At 41.6% G+C, this 20,006-nt stretch overlaps 1 protein-coding gene across 4 annotated transcripts; it reads right to left on the minus strand.

Annotated features, from left to right (window-relative positions):
- Positions 1–225: 225 nt before the first annotated feature.
- Positions 226–9,213, minus strand: LOC308387190 (endothelial cell-selective adhesion molecule-like). Of its 4 annotated transcripts, XM_080867091.1 has the most exons (9): positions 8,916–9,213; positions 8,610–8,803; positions 8,483–8,574; positions 6,094–6,245; positions 3,399–3,591; positions 3,139–3,294; positions 2,830–2,952; positions 1,818–1,953; positions 226–1,342 (listed from the first exon to the last, which is right to left on the minus strand). In XM_080867091.1, exons 2-9 carry the CDS (start codon positions 8,786–8,788, stop codon positions 805–807), a joined length of 1,569 nt encoding a protein of 522 aa, XP_080723217.1. In that variant the 5' UTR covers positions 8,789–8,803; positions 8,916–9,213; the 3' UTR covers positions 226–804. The 4 variants fall into 4 exon arrangements, with proteins under 4 accessions (XP_080723217.1, XP_080723219.1, XP_080723218.1 ...); XM_080867093.1 differs by lacking the exons at positions 8,483–8,574; positions 8,610–8,803 and having other exon boundaries at positions 8,916–9,209; XM_080867092.1 differs by lacking the exon at positions 8,916–9,213 and having other exon boundaries at positions 8,483–8,751.
- Positions 9,214–20,006: the final 10,793 nt, after the last annotated feature.

Below are 20,006 nucleotides of genomic sequence, written 5' to 3' on the forward strand. Positions count from 1 at the left end.
TTTTTGAAGAAGTAACTAGTAACTATAATTAATTACCTTTTCAAAGTAACTTCCCCAACACTGGTTATTAGTACTAGTCAAGAATATAAGCAAATTTACTGTTCTGCAGTCCTAAACAGCTCAGTATTATCAGAAGCTTTTGCTCATCTGTATTTAAAGAAGTGAGTTTAAAAGCATTTTGAAAGCAAGTTGAAAACCCAACAGAAGCAAAGCCAAGAAAAAGGATTAGGATACTTTGCAAGGGCAAACTTTATCACACAACACATTATGTTGTCTTTTGATGTCTGGTGCTGAAATAGAGTTAATAATACATAGATTAAACCCAGTGTTTATGAGCAACATTCTCCTTCTTAAACAGTAATGACCTATGAGTCCTTCAGGTAGTTTCTCTAAATAAAGACAATGGATAAAGTGTAGCATGCTGGTGCTCTTTTTTTTCTGTCCGTGAGATTAGCACACACAGCGTTCCAGCTGCGGTTAGTAAATGGCAGGAGGAAAACAGTTTGGAAGAAATTACATTTAAAAATCTAAATATGAAAAATGAAAACATTAAAATCCATAAAGTAGAAAAGATGATACTGGACAAATGTATGAAAATCATATCTATACATAGTTTCAAATGTGTACAGTGCATACAGAGTACAAAAGAACTATAAGTAAGTATTCTTAAAGGAAGTAAACAGTGTGTCTGAGAGCTTGTTGGCATCAGTAAATGACCTTTCATTTTAAATTCTTTGCTAAATATTAAAGTCCCTTTGAAAAATCAGCAATTGATCCTTTGTGAGAGTATTCCCTTAGCTCATGCTAGACTAGAGATCCGGCCTGGTTCTGTGCAGGAACCATAATGGGCACGCCTCCCATTCGGGTGATGTTGGAGGCCATGATGGTGGAGGTGGGTAGTGGTGGCGGGGAGGGAGCGGTCTGGAGCTGCAGCCGAGGCTGGTTGTACGTTTGCGGCAGCGCCTGTGCCTGAGGCAACTGGGTGTAGCGCTCGGGTCTGGGCATGGAACCGCCATTGCTGCCGGCCTCGGGGGACAATGGCTGTTCACGTGGCAGGGTGGTGTTGTTGTTGTAGCTGTAATGGGTGGGAGTGGAGGCCCCTTGGTGGCGGGACGGTCTATAGCCGGCATTGCTGCCTGTGGCGGTGATGATGGATGCAGTGTCTGAGGGGGGGCGCTGTGGATACTGCTGCAGGTGGTGGTGGTGGTTGTTGTGGTGATGGGAGGACTCTTTGTGGTGTGGGCTGGAGGCGATGGAGGACAGGGTGCCATTCTTGGAGATGATGTCAGAACCCATGCCGCTCTTAGCCCATGACACACGCTTGGGAGCCTGAGCATCCTCCCTGTAGACATCGAGGTGCAGGATTACTTATTTGTGGCGTGTAGATTACTTTTAGAAATGCATAATTAGTTCACAGTAACACTGAAATGGAGTACTTCATTAAATCTTGAAACTATGGTAATTTGTTTCTGCTATCACAGGATATGAAAATTAAATCTGAAAAACAGGCTTCTTAAACAGGTGTGATAGAATCACTTTAGTTTGAGAAATGTGCAAGATCAAAATGTGCATTCCTGTGCAATTGGTACATGTCAAAAGTAAAACCTGGGTCATCTGCAAAGGACTAAAATGAATTTGATTCAAAGCAGCAGCAACAAGAACTTCATCTACCAACGCTGCCACTTATGACTTGCCTGAACTGACACTGTTTAGCACTGTGGCAAAAGGGTCCTGGTTCAGATCTGCTGGCCAGCTGAGATGCTGTTACGAATTTTAAATGATAAAATTCTGCTTGCATTTAAGCCACACTGACTCACTTGATTTCATTGGCCAAGTCATCCTCGTTGTTTCTTCTCCTTATCACGAAGACAAAAGCGAGGCACACAAAAAGGAGGAAGATGAAGCCAGCCACTGAGCCAACTGTGGCACCAACAATCACCCCCACTTTATTGGCTGGAATTAAAGAACATACAATTACTATCTCAAAGAATTTAAAAACACTTTTATTACCTCATTTCGTGTAGAATCAATAGTACTTGTACAGCACTGGCTAGAAAAGCAGATTAATGTTTTATATTCGAGTCATGTAAAGATGTCCTTTCTGTTTGACATAGAGATGGACTAATCAGGTGACCAGTTGTGCTGTGGCCTAGCAAATCAGTTTTAAGCTACAATTCAGTTTCATTTATATAGGGACAAATCACAACAGCTGTTGCCTCAAGGCGCTTTATATTGTAATGTAAAGACACTACAATAATGCTGCGATGTTGATCACTAATTTACCGCTGTCCATTGTTTTCAGGCTTCTGCAACATTATATATTCCCAGGACGCTAGGTTGTGTTGGGCATGGTTGACTGTCCAGACTCATGTTAAAGTAAGACAAATTCAGCCAACTTTGACAAAAGTATAATTTTCTTAGCTGCTGAATAGAAAAGTCAGCTAAGCTAATGGTTACAATGTAAAATGTCACAGCCCTATGCTAGCAACATTAAACATGTCTGGCAAACAGGGTTTGTTTTTTACTTTGAATCTGTGTAAGTCATGAGTGATAGGGGTTTATAATGATACTTTTGCTAAATTATTGTATATTTGTAATATTTTAATATATATGTAAGAAAGTTCGCTGCATATTCATTTAGTTTTCTTATGACGTGTCAGCAGTCATAAGAAATTAGTAGGATATGATCGTGTCCAACAGAAATAATTAATTACATCGATGCTCGCTGTTCATGCTTGATAATAGTGTATCTGAATGTGTGGTCCATAACTATTTTTCATCACTTATTTTTATTAATAAACCATAACCAGGGTTACACTTGCTGCGTACAGTTGGTAATGTGCAGGTCGATTGCGCAGCTCTTTTCTGCCACCGTGTTGCTGGCTGTGCACACGTATTTCCCCGACATGTTGCTGCTCAGGTTGTTCAGCTTCAGAGTGCCAGTCTTCTCATCTAACACAGCAGTTTACATGGAAAAGACAGTCAAACACACATGAAGACACATTATTTCACATGTATAACAGTTCTCAAAGATGTGCTAAGTGACAATCCCAAAAGACGGTGTGCAGGCTGCTTTTTCTATCAATAATTCACATTTATAGCAAACAATGACTCTTTGTTTTTTCGCTGTGCACTCACTGAGCATGGGTGAGAAGAAGACCTCAGAGGTGGGGCTGGTTTTCTTCCACTTGTACAAAGGAATAGGTTTCCCAGAGCTGGACATGCAGATCAGAGTAACATTTCCTTTTACCTCTGGCTTCCCTGTCATAGAGCACTTCGGAACAGAAGGAGGGACTGAGGGGAGAGGATTATGTAATGTTTTATTACAAGACTTTCTGTTTTACTGTTTCACAGTGAATCTGAGAAGTACAGCTGTGCAACGGGTGAATTTCCCTTACCTTTCACATCCAGGGTAACCGTTTCAGTAATACCATCATTAACAATCTGAAAGATGTAGCTTCCTGAATCGGACTCCCGGGTGTTGTTGATGTAGAACGACACATCTGATGATGGCATCTGATGTAGGAAACCGACACGGCCCTTAAACTGTCCGTCAAACACCTTCACCTCGTTGTCGGTGTAGGAGATGATCTGGACAGAAGGACAGAAAGCAAGCGTCACATGAAACAAAAAGAAGATTAAAAAAAGGGGTTTTTTTGGGGTCTTTTAGTACATAAAAGAAAGCACACGAAGAAGTAGTTGTGCATAACAGATATCACTGACCTGTGTCACTGACATCCAGGTCAGGGATGTAATGGACTTTGTATTTATCCAAAACATTTCCAGAGATTTATTTGCTAAATGTCCAAGTGCAAGACTTTAAAGAAAAGAAAGTTTCACTAACACTGGTAAAATCAGCAGTGCTTACAGAGGAAAGTTCAGGACATCTTCAACAACTCACCTTAGTATCACTGACATTGGACAGAAGTTAGCTTCACTGACTCATCAACCTTTACTGGACTCTACACAAAGTTTTACAGCCTCCTCCAAAGCAACTACACATGACGCATATCGGCAGGTGAGGTAAACAGTGCACGGCGGACTCACAGCCCACACTTTAAAAAGGTACGTTCTCAGTTTAAACATTGGACATGTTTTCTATGTTCAGTTGTGAATAAAATAAAATCTAACCTTCACATTTCCACCTATAAGGCCAAATTAAACAGTAATATTAATGTTCTTGAACCTGATCTATAAATTCTCAGCTCTCATTCTCTGCAATTTAATTAACACAAATTATGCAGGTCTGTATTGTTAGATAAATACTACATTCTAACGAATATGGCTCTTGTACAATAAAAAACAAAACACAACAAAAGAAGCCTGATATAAAACCTAGTTCCAGCATATGTATCTCTGCAGTGGAAGGGGCTGAAATACAGTATAAATAGAACGGTTCAAGGCAGATGCATCATTTACAGTAAAAAGTAAAGATGTTCTTAGATTAAAATCTGTTTTCTTTGAGTAATCTAGTCACCTGATGGTCTGGACCTTGATCACTTGCTGTAACTGATGGAACCTTGAATTCTGCTTTATACCAGAGAATCCTGAAGGAAAAGCTCCTGCCATCAGCTTGTATTCTGAAGTTCAATTACATTTGAGTTAAGCACCAGGAAAGTGATCCAGAACATAGCAGCAAAAGAAAAAATGAAGGTTTTGGAGTGATCAAAATAGTCAAAGACCGGACTTAAATCTGATTGAGATGCTTTGGCAAGACCTTAAACAGACCGTTTATTCTCAAAAGCCCTCCAATGTGAAAGAATTAAACCATTCTGCAAAGAAGAGTGGGCCAAAATCACTCCACAGTGATCTAAAAGCATCATCGCCTGTTACCTTAAAGGTAAGAACGGTGAGGAGCAAAAACTGTCTGTTTAAAAGAGAAGATGAACTGAGGGGCTGCACCAAGAACTCATGCATTGGTATTTATGATTACTTTCAACTACAAATGATGCCAAGCAACTCTAATAGCATTCAAAAACAAAACCAAGAGCTGGAAAAGGCACAATAGGTTCTTGTCAATTATTTTCTCCATATTACTATTATTATATTATGCATAGGAAACATATATTAGCAGTTTGGAAAAAATATCACTTTGTCAAATTTTAGTTACTTACATAATTAGTACCATACCACCCCATTAGAGCACTTTGCTCTCAGACTGTAGGCTTACTTGTTGTTCCTAGGATATTTAAAAGTAGAATGGGAGGAAGAGCCTTCAGTTTTCAGGCCCCGCTTCTGTGGAACCAGATTTGGATTGGGGAGACAGACACTATCTCTACTTTTAAAATTAGGATTCAGAGTTTCCTTCTTGCTAAAGTAGTACAGTTAGGGCGTGATCAGGTGACCCTGAGTTATGCTGAGGCTGCTGGAGGATTCCCATGATGCACTGAGTATTTCTTCTTCAGTCACCTTTCTCGCTCACTATGTGTTTATATACATATTATTTCTAGTTAATAATCTCTGTCTCACTTCCACAGCATGTCTTATCCTGTCTTCCTTCTCTCACCCCAACTGGTCGCAGCAGATGGCCCCGCCCCTCCCTGAGCCTGGTTCTGCCGCAGGTTTCTTCCTGTTAAAACTGAGTTTTTACTTCCCACTGTTGCCAAAGTGCTTGCTCATAGGGGGTCATATGATTGTTGGGTTTTTCTCTCTATTATTGTAGGATCTACCTTACACTATAAAGTGACTTGAGGTGACTGTTGTTGTGATTTGGTGCTGTATAAATAAAATACAATAGAATTGAACAATTTGTCAGAGGGGAATTGCTCACTTTATCTTGTCTAAACACATACGACTCTGAATAGATTGCAGTTAAGTTTTGTTCTTTTATCAGTGAAAATGTTTTTACATTTAATGAATGTTTCTTCCTGTAAAGAGTAAAGTAAGGTGAGACACTAAGGGAAATAATAATAAAAAAAACCCCCTGTATCCTTTCCCTTCTTGAGTTCTCTTTCTTCCCCTAAATCTATTTGATTGTGATCCTCCTTTTGGATCATCTATCTGCACAGCACAGTAGTATTAGAAACCTTTAAGTCTTTTCTTGTCTTGGCTTGATATACAGTATATTAGACTTAAGTGTAATTGTTTCCTTACCATCTTCATCTGGCTGGTGTTAGGCATCAAAAAGTTCCAGGCGATACTCTTGGAATTTGGGTTGCCGCCAGTGTACCGGGCCTGCAGCTCCACATACTGACCCTCGATCACTTCTCCATTTTTCAGGGGTATTAAAAAGTTGGCCCATATGCCTGGATGAAGGAAGAAAGGGAAAAAATACACTGTAAAAATCACAGTTTTTTATTACTTTTGTCACGGACCCGGTGCCGGGGACTCGGGGTTCGTGAACAGTGTGGACCTTTATTGTTATTAGTGTATTGGATGTATGTTTGCTGCACTGTGCTCTTGTGTTCCATGCTGGTGTGTGTGTGTGTGTGAGGCTGGAGGATGAAGGACAGCCACCTGCAGGCCTGATGGGTGTGGCCCTGCCAGCTGCTGGTCACGCCTAGCTTACCACACACCTGCTTCTGATCAGGATCGTCGGGGGAGCTACTTAACAGAGCGATGGAGCTTCCTCCGGCGCAGGATCGTTGAGTTAGACTCCATGTCAGTGTTTCTAGTGTTGTTAAAGTGTATGCCTGCCGGAGTTGGTGCCATAACGGCTGTGTCTGTGTTTTTCCCCAGGAGGACAGCGGAACACAGGACTGCAAGACACACGGGGTGTGTGAAGGCACAGGGGCAGAGAGCACGGGATACCAGCACTTGGGAGAAGACACGTCACGGGAGTCGAGGGAGCACTTTTGGAGATTTAATGTGTGGTGTACAATTACCTCACTGTAAATAAACCCACTGTTCATTCCATTAAGTCTGCGTTTTGGGTCCTTTCTCCTACATCCCCCACGGTCTGCCCTCCAGACCGTGACAGAACGATCCTGCCAGATGGACCCAGCGGACTTTTCGGAGAGGTTCAGGAGGGAGGTGACAGACAAAGTAAATCGTCTATGTGAACTGTGGCTGGAAGCGCACGCGGAGGGTTTACGTTGTGCTGTGGAGAAGCGGTTGCAGGAAACACTGACTTGTTTTCCCTGGGTGTTGGACAATCTTTTTCCGATTGTGGCGGATTTCCTGCTCAACACCCTTCACCTCCACTCTCCGATCCAGGCTGCCCCCCCACTTGGCCAGCCTGAGGTTCTTCAGCCTGATACGCCGGCCCCGACGTCTACCCGGAAACGGCGTTCGCGCCGCCGGCGTTCCTCACCGCAGCCGCCCTCCCGGACATCTCAAGAACCGGCTGTGGTGAGTAATAAGGACACTTTTTCATTTCTCACCCCATCTGCTTTTTTGTTTTCAGTGGATGGTGACACCGCTGACGCTGCTGCAAGCCGGCCAACAGTACAACTAGCGTGGCCTCATTCAGCAGTCTCCACGCCACTGGCGGCTTCACCATCTGCGGTTGTAGCGCCGTCATCATCCCATTGCAGCCAGCTGAGCAGCCACTTCCGCTCTCATAGCTGGAATGCTAGGTGACTCTGAGAGATGGTTAGAATTGTGACAGCTGGGTGCAGTAACTCTGGAGGCTGTGGATCCATATATGGACCTAGCATATTCATTATCAAGTAGCACGCGTAACCTTGATCTTTCCGCCACCGTGTCAAACTCACCTTCATCTTCAGTCAGACGTACTCTCATCAGCTGCAGCAAGTCGGCCGTCACGGCTGAGCATGCATCGATCTTTCTTCGAAATTCTTGACTTGGTGAGGTTTGGAGTCGAATTCTGTCATACTGTTCCTTTAATTCAGACTCAAGCTTCTCAGCCTCATCCATCATATCATACATGTCACTCTCAGAGCATACTTGCTTTAACTTTGTGCGAATGTCTCTTACGTTGCTTTTCCATTTCTCGTATGTTGCTTTGAACCTCTTCTCCTTTTGAGTTAACTCTTGATCTTTCAGTTCCTGCATTTTTGGCGTTAATCGCCTTTCACGAGAGGATTTTCTTGCTTTTGTCTCAGATTTCTCAGACACTACACTTTTTTCCTCTTCCAAATCCCCTGCATCTTGTACTTCTGACATAACATCAGGGTGACTATGACCATCTTTAGACATTTTCAGACTTTAAAGGGGGTATCTTATGAAGAGGACAAGATAACTAAGGTAATTACAAGAATGGATGTAATAGGCGGAGAATTATTAAAATTAACACAAAGGAACCTTAGCTTAGATTCTTACGTATGACAGCAAATAAATTTTCAGTTTCAGCCTTCATGAAGCTTGCAAGCAACAGGTAAGAAAACAACAATAATTTCCAGAACTTCAACAGATTGTCCTTTTTTTTTTTTCTTTTTCTTTTTTTGTTTGTTTGTTTTTTTTACACAATCCGAAATTTGAACACAATTAATTCCTTGTCCATTACAGCAAATTTGTAGCTCATGTTCTATCCATCAACTCATGAGGCATAATAACTGCGCAATATAGCCTGAGGACTCACGCTTTAGCCTGAAACCGCTTCTTGGAGTGTCCGCTGAATCTGCAGCTCCCGATTGGTTGTCACAAAATGCAAAGCAACGTGTCCACTGAAGCCTGTAGCTCGCTGCAGGATGAGAAGCAACCGAGACCTGTAGCTCGCTGCAGGATGAGAAGCAACCGAGACCTGTAGCTTGCTGCAGGATGAGAAGAGCTTTGCACACCGAAGCCTCCAGATGGATTGGGACACGTTTTCACTGTTTCTACTCTGGTCGAAAGAATCCACGCTTCGTACTGATGTCCACAATTCTTTTATTCCTCTCACAATCATGGAGCACCGTGAAAACTAGAAACAAGTAAAATAATATCGATAGCACATATGATATTCATCTCAGCCACTTATTTCCTTTCACAAGGTGCACAAGTGTTAAACAAATAACAGCATAATGATTTTTTACCGTGTACGCCTTGTAAAACCAGCAGTAGAAAAGTTGTATATTCCGAAAAGTCCGCCGTGTTACCGTTCTGTCTTGTCTCTCCCGCGCACAACTTCCGGTTCCCGCAACTCACAGGAAGTGACTACTTCACAATAATATTTTAACAGAAACATTTCTTATAAGCAGGATATATCACTGGATTCATAGATTACCTTTCCTACTGCAAATGTACACAAGCATGAGAAGCAAATAAAGAAAACAAATAGAAAACAATAACGATCTCAGATTCACTTTGGTGTTGTCATGGCAACCCACACAAACATTTCAGCGTCAGCTACATGGCTCTTGTACAATAAAAAACAAAACACAACAAAAGAAGCCTGATATAAAACCTAGTTCCAGCATATGTATCTCTGCAGTGGAAGGGGCTGAAATACAGTATAAATAGAACGGTTCAAGGCAGATGCATCATTTACAGTAAAAAGTAAAGATGTTCTTAGATTAAAATCTGTTTTCTTTGAGTAATCTAGTCACCTGATGGTCTGGACCTTGATCACTTGCTGTAACTGATGGAACCTTGAATTCTGCTTTATACCAGAGAATCCTGAAGGAAAATCTCCTGCCATCAGCTTGTATTCTGAAGTTCAATTACATTTGAGTTATGCACCAGGAAAGTGATCCAGAACATAGCAGCAAAAGAAAACAACTTAAATCTGATTGAGATGCTTTGGCAAGACCTTAAACAGACCGTTTATTCTCAAAAGCCCTCCAATGTGAAAGAATTAAAGCATTCTGCAAAGAAGAGTGGGCCAAAATCACTCCACAGTGATCTAAACGCATCATCGCCTGTTACCTTAAAGGTAAGAACGGTGAGGAGCAAAAACTGTCTGTTTAAGAGAGAAGATGAACTGAGGGGCTGCACCAAGAACTCATAAACATAAATATTACACATGTGGCCCAGAGAAAGAAGACTCGCGTTGTGAGTTTGCTAACCCTGATGTTTCCCTGCACATCAAGGATTGCTGTTAAAGCAGAATTGAAGTGTACTGTTCAAACACAGGGATTTTAAGTGGCACCATAGTGGGTTAAAACAAACAAACAAACATAAAAAAAAGGCATGTCGGTTTTTCCTGTGACTTTCATATTGTGGACAGTTAGAGCAAGGAATGCCAATTTCTCATGGTGAATCTTCAAAGACAGAGCAGAGTGGGTCTGCTTCAGTGGCGCACTGATCAGGTAATGAAAGCTGAACTTGTGTGAATTTCACTCTGGGTCTGTAAAAACTCAGATGAGCAATGTTCTGCCTGTAAAACATTGGTTTGATGTGTAAGTAACTAATCCACACCAGGATTATTTATAATAAAAGCATTTTTTTTTTAAATTGTGGATTTACTACTTTTCCTTGATTATTAAAGGACTACAACACCCAAACTAGTCATTACCTTTGCTTTAATTTTTTCTTTTTTTTTATTATAGCGAAAGTAGTCTTCAGGAAAAGTTCTCCAGGCTTCTTGAAGGACATTCAATTCAGTTCAATTCAAGTCAAGTTGGCTTTATTGTCACTTCAACCATATACAGTTTAACAGTACACAGTGAGGCGAAACAACGTTCCTCCAGGAACCAAGGTGCTACATGCAACATAAATTTACAACATAATTTAACAGAAAACTCTAAACTAGCTAACTAAGAGGCCTAGTTAGCTGGCTAGCAGAGACAAGACAGACTGACCTAACATAAATTACAACATAAATTAACAAAAAACTATCTAACTATCTAAGGATGACTTTTTTTTTTTGTTAATAGACAGCAGACAACAAAGTGCCCGTGCAAATGTGCAAACAAGAGCAGCAAGTGACAGTGTGACAAAAAAAAAAACACAACGTAACATAATAATAAGGTTTTGTGATGATGAGTTGAGGTAGTGGAGGAACAGTAAACATTCCTTAGTGTAGCAGCAAAAATTAGGAAGTGCAGAAGTTAGTGCAGAAAGTCCAGTAATAATATTGTGCAAAAGACCATTTACAGGTTGGTGTGTGCGATGGTTTGGTGGTGTAGGTCAGTGTGTTTGTGCTTGTGTTGATTAGTCAGTCCAGTCTCAATGTTTTGAGGTAGTTGAGTTAAGCTGAGTGATAATGTTAGTGTGTGTGTATGTGTGTGTGTGTGCGTGTTTATCAGTCAGTCCCTTTTTGCTGAGGAGACGGATGGCTTGTGGAAAAAAGCTGTTGCACAGTCTGGATGTGTGTGCCCGAATGCTTCGGTACCTTTTTCCAGATGGCAGGAGTGTGAAGAGTGTGTGAGAGGGGTGTGTCCGATCAGCCACAATGCTGGTGGCTTTGCGAATGCATCGTGTGGTGTAGATGTCCTCAATAGAGGGGAGAGAGACCCCGATGATCTTCTCTGCTGTTCCCACTATCCGCTGTAGGGTCTTGCGGTCTGATATGGCACAGTTCCCAAACCAGACAGTGATGCAGCCGCTCAGGATGCTCTCGATAGTTCCTCTATAGAAGGTGGTCAGGATCGGTGGTGGAAGCCGGGCCTTTCTCAGTCTTCTCAGAAAGAAGAGACGCTGTTGGGCTTTCTTGTGCAGGGAGCTGGTGTTGAGGGACCAGCCGAGGGCCGTCTCCAGGTGGACGCCCAGGAATTTGGTGCTGTCGACGATCTCCACAGAGGAGCCGTTGATGCTCAGCGGTGAGTGGTCGCCTCGTGTCCACCTAAAGTCAACAACCATCTCTTTTGTCTTGTCAACATTCAGAGACAGGTTGTTGTCTTTACACCAGTCCGTTAGTCTCTGCACTTCCTCTCTGTACGCTGACTCGTCGTTCTTGCTAATGAGACCCACCACGGTCGTGTCATCAGCGAACTTAATGATGTGATTTGAACTATGTGTTGCTACACAGTCATGAGTCAGCAGTGTGAACAATTCAATTCAATTCAATTCAATTCAATTTTATTTATATTGCACCAAATCACAACAACAGTCGCCTCACAGAGCTTTATATTGTACAGTAGATCGTACAATAATAGATACAGAGAAAAACCCAACAATCAACAATATGACCCCCTATGAGCAAGCACTTTGGCGACAGTGGGAAGGAAAAACTCCCTTTTAACAGGAAGAAACCTCCGGCAGAACCAGGCTCAGGGAGGGGCGGTCATCTGCTGCGACCGGTTGGGGTGAGAAGGAAGACAGGATAAAGACATGCATTCAAAGCTCTTCTTTTGGATGTTGGCTGCCTTTCCTTCCCTTCTCTGTCAAGATGATCCCACTATTCACTAATGTTGAGGTCCAGGGTTTGGGGAGGCCAATACACAACTGATAGCATTCCATAATGTGTTTTTCTATTTGAAGATGGTGGTGTTGTAAATGCTATTGTATAATTACGTTAGCACAATGGTGATAAGAAGGCCCCAACCCCGCCTTCCTAATGTGGGAGCCAACCAATAGGACCACTCCCTCCATGTCTGCGACCAGTGAGACCACAATCATCACCATCTAACAAGGTACCAGTGATATGAGACACATATGTTGCTTTCCACTTGTATGCACAATCATATTGGGTCACGGGTGGTATATGGGAAGTCTGGTAAACAGGTCCCTGGTGGCAGGAAACTAAGTCCGTGGGTCAGAGGGGGCCAGCCGAGATTCAGTCTCTGAGCATGTTACATGTAGGACACTGGGTTCTGTGTTCCCTCTGTTTAGTTTCTGCCCATGTGTTCCTTCTGTTCTCTGTCTGTTACTGTGTCTCTGAGTCCAGTCTGTGCATTTCCTGTTTTATTTTGAAGGTCTGTGTCTTATGTCAGTGTGTTCAGTTTTGTGCTCTCCCTGTCTCGTCTGTGTAATCAGTGTCAGCCGTGTCTCCCAGCTGTGTCCTTTCAGTCCTGTTCACCTCTTGTATTTAGTGTCTGAGTCTCACCCTGCTCGTCGTTGCGTCGTTCTTCATTCTACTCTGTTTGTTCTGTTTGCCCGGTTTCCTGTCTGTTGCTTTCCCAGTTTAGTTAGTTTTCTGTTCAATCGGCAAACTCCCAATAAAGACGGGTGTTTTGACTTCACATTTGCCTCTGTGAGTCCTGCTCTTGGGTTCCTGCCTGCCTTCACACAGCCATGACATTTTCTTCTTTTTTTTCCTGTTATTTATCTTCCTTCGTTGAGTCTCTGTTTCCTCCTTTTCTGCTTTTCTGCTTTGCAGTTTTTCACTTTTTCCTTTTTATTTGTTTCCTGTCTTTGTTCCTGCTGCTTTTATTGGAAGCAAGCTCCTCTGCAGAAAGAAACGCAATGTAGGACACATGTAGCTTTGGAAGATGGGTGCAACATTGACTGTCCAGCTCAGCTCAAAATTCAGTGTTTAGACATTTTCCTAGCTCTCCCATCTTCTTCTTCTTCATCCTCCTCCTCCCTTGGTCTCCTCCTCGAACCGTCTGGTACTGGGTTGGGGGGCAATAGCACAGGAGCATCCTGGCCATTGTCTCCATCGTCATCTGTGTCACTATCAGGAACACTTTCAGTGTCGCTCTCAGATCCCTCATCTTCCCACCACCTGATTTCATCAATAATTGGATCTTCTTCTGCTCCATTATTGTACACGGGTTGTTCTATTTCTAGAGGTGGATTTCTTTCTGTGTAATCTCCTGCTCCCATCTCTGCTCTATTAATGACCAATGGTCGTTCTATCTGTTGGGGTGGATTTCTTTCTATGTTATCTCCTACTCCCATCTCTGCTCCATTAATGACCAAGGGTCCTTCTATTTCCTGGGGTGGATTTCTTTCAATGCCATCGCCTACTCCCATCTCTGCTCTAAAATTTTCCCAGGGTCCTGCTATTTCCTGGGGAGGATTTATTTCGATGCCTCCTGCCGGAACATCAACTGCCTCCTCTTGTTGTGGCAGTTGATTATCAACTAAACCACGCAACTGATTGATTTCAATCCAGGGGAACATCCTGTCAACTGCTCTAAGATTTCCCTGTTGCAGCAGTGCCAAAAGCAGCTCATTGACTGCTAGTCCTACACCAACATGGTTTTGTTCACCATCGTCATGGTTTTGTGAGCCGTCTCCTCTATCCATTTTTTGAAAACAGTCTGCTTTAATAGACTGGAGGAAACTGGTCGGTACAGCTGTCAAACTTTAGCTGATTGGTACAGAACTTTTAAAATGTCCTTGAAAAAGAGTTTAAATCTCTTTAGGAAACTGTTTAAAAACACGACGCAAATGTGAACTAATCGCAACTGATTGCTGTGAGGAACACTGCGAACTAACGGCTATTTAAGGATTTTCAGATCAAAGTCAAGATTTTGATTGGTTGTGGTTTGAGCTGACTTTTGTGACGTCATCGAATTTGGTTCATTGTGATGACGGTCAACGTTCTGCTGATGAAAAAATGTCGCCGGTGACTGAAACTTTTACAGGAGAAGCATTTCCCACAAAGCCTTGAATGAATTATAGTGACAGAAAGAAAGAAAGAAAGAAAGAAACAGCAACAACTACTAAACAGAATTTTTGCACGTTTAAAATCACCATGGCAATGCGCATGCGCATATTCTCCTGCACGCAACGGGCTTTGGAGTTGACGTAACGCCGCAATGCATTGTGGGAGCACCAGGCCACGAATCAAAACAAACACACTGTAGCTCAAAATGAAAAGGACGGTGTAGAGACAGTTTGTGTCCACATGCAAAGAGACGGTACTTGCAAAAAGTAGCGTGCATCGGAAATGTGGACCCGTATGAAAGTGGAGTAGAAACCCTGAAGACCAAACCGCTGTTGACTTAGCATGATCTGTTCTCGTACCTTGTCTGTAAAGTCAGCGCATACACGGCGCACCAGTTTCGCCGTCATAAATCTCTGGAGGCGCACATCCAATTCACCAAGGACTGGGTGCAATTGTAAGTACGCCGTCATTCAAACCAAGTGAAGTCAGCTTGAGTACTACGAGTAAAATGCGTTTGATTTCCCTCCGAACATTCAGATTAGTGCAGCATAAATTCATTCATGAGGGGGAAATTACAGTGAGAACATGTGGAAGCTCTGTTAGATGGATGCCATAGTGAGTTCAGTGCACTGATGTGACATTGTCCTGAAGGATTTAGTTATTCTCTATGGTTAATGAAATTACACTAATTAATTCATATTTATTATAAATAATCCTAATTACACATCTTGCTTCCGTGTTTGTGTGCTGTGTCACTAAATACATTTTAGTGACACATTTTATTTTAGTTTTATACATTGATTAATGACCTGCAGAATCGCCTTATCATATTAAGTGTCCACAATTGTCACTTAAAGTCGAACTTTATGCTTTCTCACTCTTGAAAGTGATTACATCCTTGCATTACATACTTAAGTTTTTTGCTGATAGGTTTCTAAAAAGAAACATGCAGATTTAAAATATAACATGCAGCTTTCTATATATGGATACATAAAAACACTTTAGTTGTTACATTTATGATTAATGTATTTGAACGTAGACACAACACATTTGTGTCGGCCTTGGCTTATTAAAGTTCGTGTCTTGAACTTTGCCTGTGTGTGTTTCAGGTACTGCACTCTCAAAGACTGAATCAACCAGCATTGCAGCCATGGGTCATTGTGAGCATCACAGGGAAGGTTGAAGCCGCCCACTGCAGCTGTATGGCCAGAGTCGCGGAGACCTGCACCCATGTCTCTGCTCTTCTGTTTAAAGTAGAAGCAACAGTGTGGATCTGTGGCACAAGGACTGTTACAGATGAACCTGCATACTTGATTTTGCTGGGTAATATGACCAAGATACAGCCAGAGGTTGGCCATAAGATAGACTTCTCCTCTTCAGCTGCCCAAAAAAAGGCTCTCAATCAAAACATAAACAGACCATCTGTAGTGACAGGTAAAAGAAGCCGTCCTCAAAACAGAAAAATTCACAGGCACAGACGGTATCCACGCGCCTTCACGTCTGCAGTGCCCGGTGGTGCTTTCCGTGGCTCGTTACAAACGATGTGACATATATGAAGTCGTAAGTGTTCGTGTATTTAATATCGTACTAGGCAGATTTACTGCATTACCATTTACTACACATTTACCTGTGTATGGCTATTGTCAGTACATGTTGCTCATTGTAAACTTTCTTTAAGTGTGTAACATTCACAATGATACTGTTGATGGTAACGTGTATGATTCCAGCGTACCTGACAGGGACTATTGACTTTTTGTACACAGTTGATTATGTAAAGCCCCTTGCATTGGATTCATAATCAAGTTCACTGATTGACTACCCTGCAGTGCTGTTTTCCTGTATTCCTGTTTCATCCACTTTAATGAAGTGTCCTGTGTTATAGTAACAGTGAGTTGTGGATTCACTTAATGAATGCCTAAGTTGGGCTTTAATCTGCCTTAGACTTACTGATCTTCTTTGAATCAGCACCACAATAATCGTAAGGGCACTGACAAAACATACAAGTATAAATAAATAAAATCTATAGAAAGAGAAATATGTTTGATATGTTTTTATTAAGTTGCACACAAATAGCATTCTCTGCCAACAGGCTCAGAAGACAAAACTATGTAGAAACTGTGGAGGCAAACTTCTTTTCTCATGTAGTAATCACATGTTTAATCATATCACATTAGTTATAGTAATATCACTTTCTCACTTTACTATAGTAAGAGCACTCCCATCACCAGTTTACATGCATGTGGAATGTTAACACAGTGAGGCCATTGTAATGGGAGACGTTAAATAGATAGTGGGATGATCCTAGTGTTTCACTGGGATGCTCTCTCCACATTGCAATGTGTTTATTAAACCCACTTCAAATCAAGCTCACTGGGTGTGTTGCAGGTTATTGTTAAAATTTCCATAACAAAACACATAACAGACCGGAACCACAGAAGCAATGTGTACAAGCAGGTGGCAAACACAAGTTTTTGAAGTATTTGTACAACACATGCCTCTGCAACAGCTTCAGTGTTTCCTGGAATTGATTCAGAAACAATAACAAAGCTAATATCTATCTGTTATGACAGTCAAATTTCCCCCAAATACTCTTGGTTGAGGTCGAGTGACTGTGAAAGGTATATGATCACAACATTTTCATAATGAACTATTCAGTGACCCCTCTTCAAATATTTTGTCACAGGACAAACATAATCTCTCATAGCATCTTTGTCGTGATTTTACAGCTCTTTGACCTTTGACAAGTGGACCCTAACATGGCAGCAAAGTGCAACAATGTCTCTTCGTGTGCGGGTCAAGAGTTCACGGTATGCATTTAATTTCTTGCATGTCTGTAAATGACTAGTACAATGGTATAAATAATCCTTCACATTTTCCAGTATAAAAGTGGAAAATATATATAAATATAAAATAAATATATTACATCGTCTCATCGGGGCAACCTAAAAGACTCCTTTTATGGCTAGTCTTTGCACATCATAATAACACAGAAGAGAAGAAAGCAATTCATTCTCGATTGCTCTTAATTTCAGGGGATTTTCCAACCTGTTTTGGTTCAAAAGAGCCAAAGGAAAATCCTCATCAATGTTAGAGTGACAACTACATGCTTTTATTGCATGTGCACTGATAATGCTTACTGTCCTGTCATTGTAAGTCAGTCAAAATACATAAATAACACGTTGTGATCATACTGAAGACCACAGACGGCAGTCCAGGCATCAGGTGAGATAAAGGAGCTGGAGACATCACCTGATAAAGAAAAAAAGAGAAATGGAAAAGAGAAGTCTCCTTTATTGCACATTTTTCACCAATCACAAGCCTCTTCTCCCCCCTTCTGCCACCCTAGACTTTTGACCAATCACCGATCAGGATGAATTGCATTACTGGCTGATAAGGATACGTTGAAGAGGATGGATGGATAATAAAGCAACATGAGCATAAATGAAAGCAAAAATATTATGCAAGCATCAAGGCACAAAGGAATTTCAATTGGCTTACAAAAAAGAAGCCAGAACAGCGCAGCTAATATTACGTAACTTTAGGTGGCACAGAAGGAAATCCTGTGCTCTAAACAACGGAAACAGTTAAGGGAGATGAGACAGAAAAAGAGGGGACACACACACACACACACACACACACACACACACACACACACACACACACACACACACACACACACACACACACACACAAAGGTACACAGAGGACAATGACACAGGGGGAACCTAACCTAGACTTATTTGCACATGTGTGACTTTCTTAGTCTCAGACAATTTGCATGTTAATGATCAAGGAACTGACCTCACAGCCGATTGTTTGTCAGTGGTGCTAGTTTCAGTCATTGTGGAAATGTACTGTTTAAAAGGTTGGGGAAACCTGTAGCCAGCTGAGACTGAAGAAGTGACTTGGTTGAGTGACAAAATGTTTCTCCCACTGAAAACGCTACGTTGAGATTTACAGAGTCAATCTTTTGGGATCTTATAAGGACATTTTAAAAACTTACTCAGCATGGTTGTTTTTTGTGGGTTTTCCTTTTTGCTTGTTTAAGAGAATAGTAATTGTATTTTGTTCATTTCATGAAGAATATAATCTCTGCTAACAATGTAGCTGCGATTGACTGGTGTTCCCTGAATGCCTCACATACAGCTCCAGGACATTCAGCCAAGAGTCACTGATCCAACTTCAAGATTTAAATCCCGGATAAGCACATCTGGTGTTTAAGACTTTGCTGCTTCCCTGTTGACTACTGTAATTTGTTACTTTCTGGATTTCCTAAAAAACAAAGCAAAAATGACAGGGAACAGAAAGGGAGAGCATTTTTCTCCTACACTGGCTCCTCTGCACTGGATCCCTCTTAAATACAGGACTGAATATAAAATACTATTTTTACTTCTAGAGTCTAATTTTTTTACATGACACTGTGCACTTCAGGACTTTCAAATATGAAGTTTTTTTTGGTTTTTTTTAGAGTCAAACAGGAACTTGTACTTAGTCATGTTACTCCTGAGTGATCTTATGAAGTGATGATTTTCATCCATGTAACCTGACAAACATTATTGTTGTTTTGGTTAATTTTCACACACAGCTAAAGCTTTGAGCACTTTCCTAGTTTCTACTCACTCCGTTATGTGCTTCCATGTTTCATTTGAACTTCTTTGGTCCATCCACATAAATCCATCCATAAACACGAATCGATTCTGAATTTTCCTGTACCAGAAAGAGATCTGATGAAGGAGGAGCAGAGGGGAAAAGCTCTTCATTTATGTAAGGCTTTTCTCTGTTTTTGCACTTTTTTCTTTCAGTTGTAAATCAGTGTGAGTTTCTCCAGCAGGCTTGCTTCTTTCCTCCTTGTCTCCCATCCAGTACAACATGGTAGGCTGAACCTCACTGGGATTTATGTAGCACCTCTACAGCCTCATTCTAGAAAATTCATACACAATAACATTCACAGCTGTTTATTGCTGTATAAAGACTATGCAGAAGCAGAAGGTACTGGCTCATCAAACTCTCAACAGCAATAATGTAGACATATGAAGTTGGTGGGATTGTTGCAAAGCAAACAATCAGGCTGTGAAGTGTTTTAGCTTTATGGATATCAAAGGGTTGCTCAGTGAATCGACCAATAAAATCTGACACCTTGTGGACAGATGATACCATTACAGCTGATAGAATCACCGGGTTTGTTCTTTTTAGGGGTTATTTTTATGCCTCCAGTGTAACAGTGTGAGCTGTGTTGAAGTACTGCGGGTTCAGTAGAGGTCTCAGGACACCAGTCCTCGAGGCCTGGAGTTGCCCACCCCTGCTATAGAGGATGCATAGGTCTGATCTTGGAAAAACGAAATGTGTTTGGCAAAAAGAAGATGAAGAATCTTTTTCAGTTCACACAGAAAGCTCTGATCCCAGGATGTTTTTAAGGGATTGTCATACTTTTGACATCATTGTATTTGCTGATTATTCATCAGTTCTGTATCTGTTCCCTCTGTCCTCTCCATGCTGACCTCCTACTTCCTGTCCATCTCTCCACCTCAGCTATCTACTCAATTCCTCTGCTATCCTGGTTTGTGTGTTTACGTGTGTGTGCTTGTTTTTGTGCAGCAGCGGGACTTAGTGGAGATTTTCTGCCTGTTGGTTCCACACTTCCACACGCCTGTGATGACATTGTCCTGAACCGCTACTTAAAGGAGTG

Source organism: Rhamphochromis sp. 'chilingali' (genome assembly GCF_963969265.1).
Source record: "Rhamphochromis sp. 'chilingali' genome assembly, chromosome: 19".
Classification (NCBI taxonomy): domain Eukaryota; kingdom Metazoa; phylum Chordata; class Actinopteri; order Cichliformes; family Cichlidae; genus Rhamphochromis; species Rhamphochromis sp. 'chilingali'.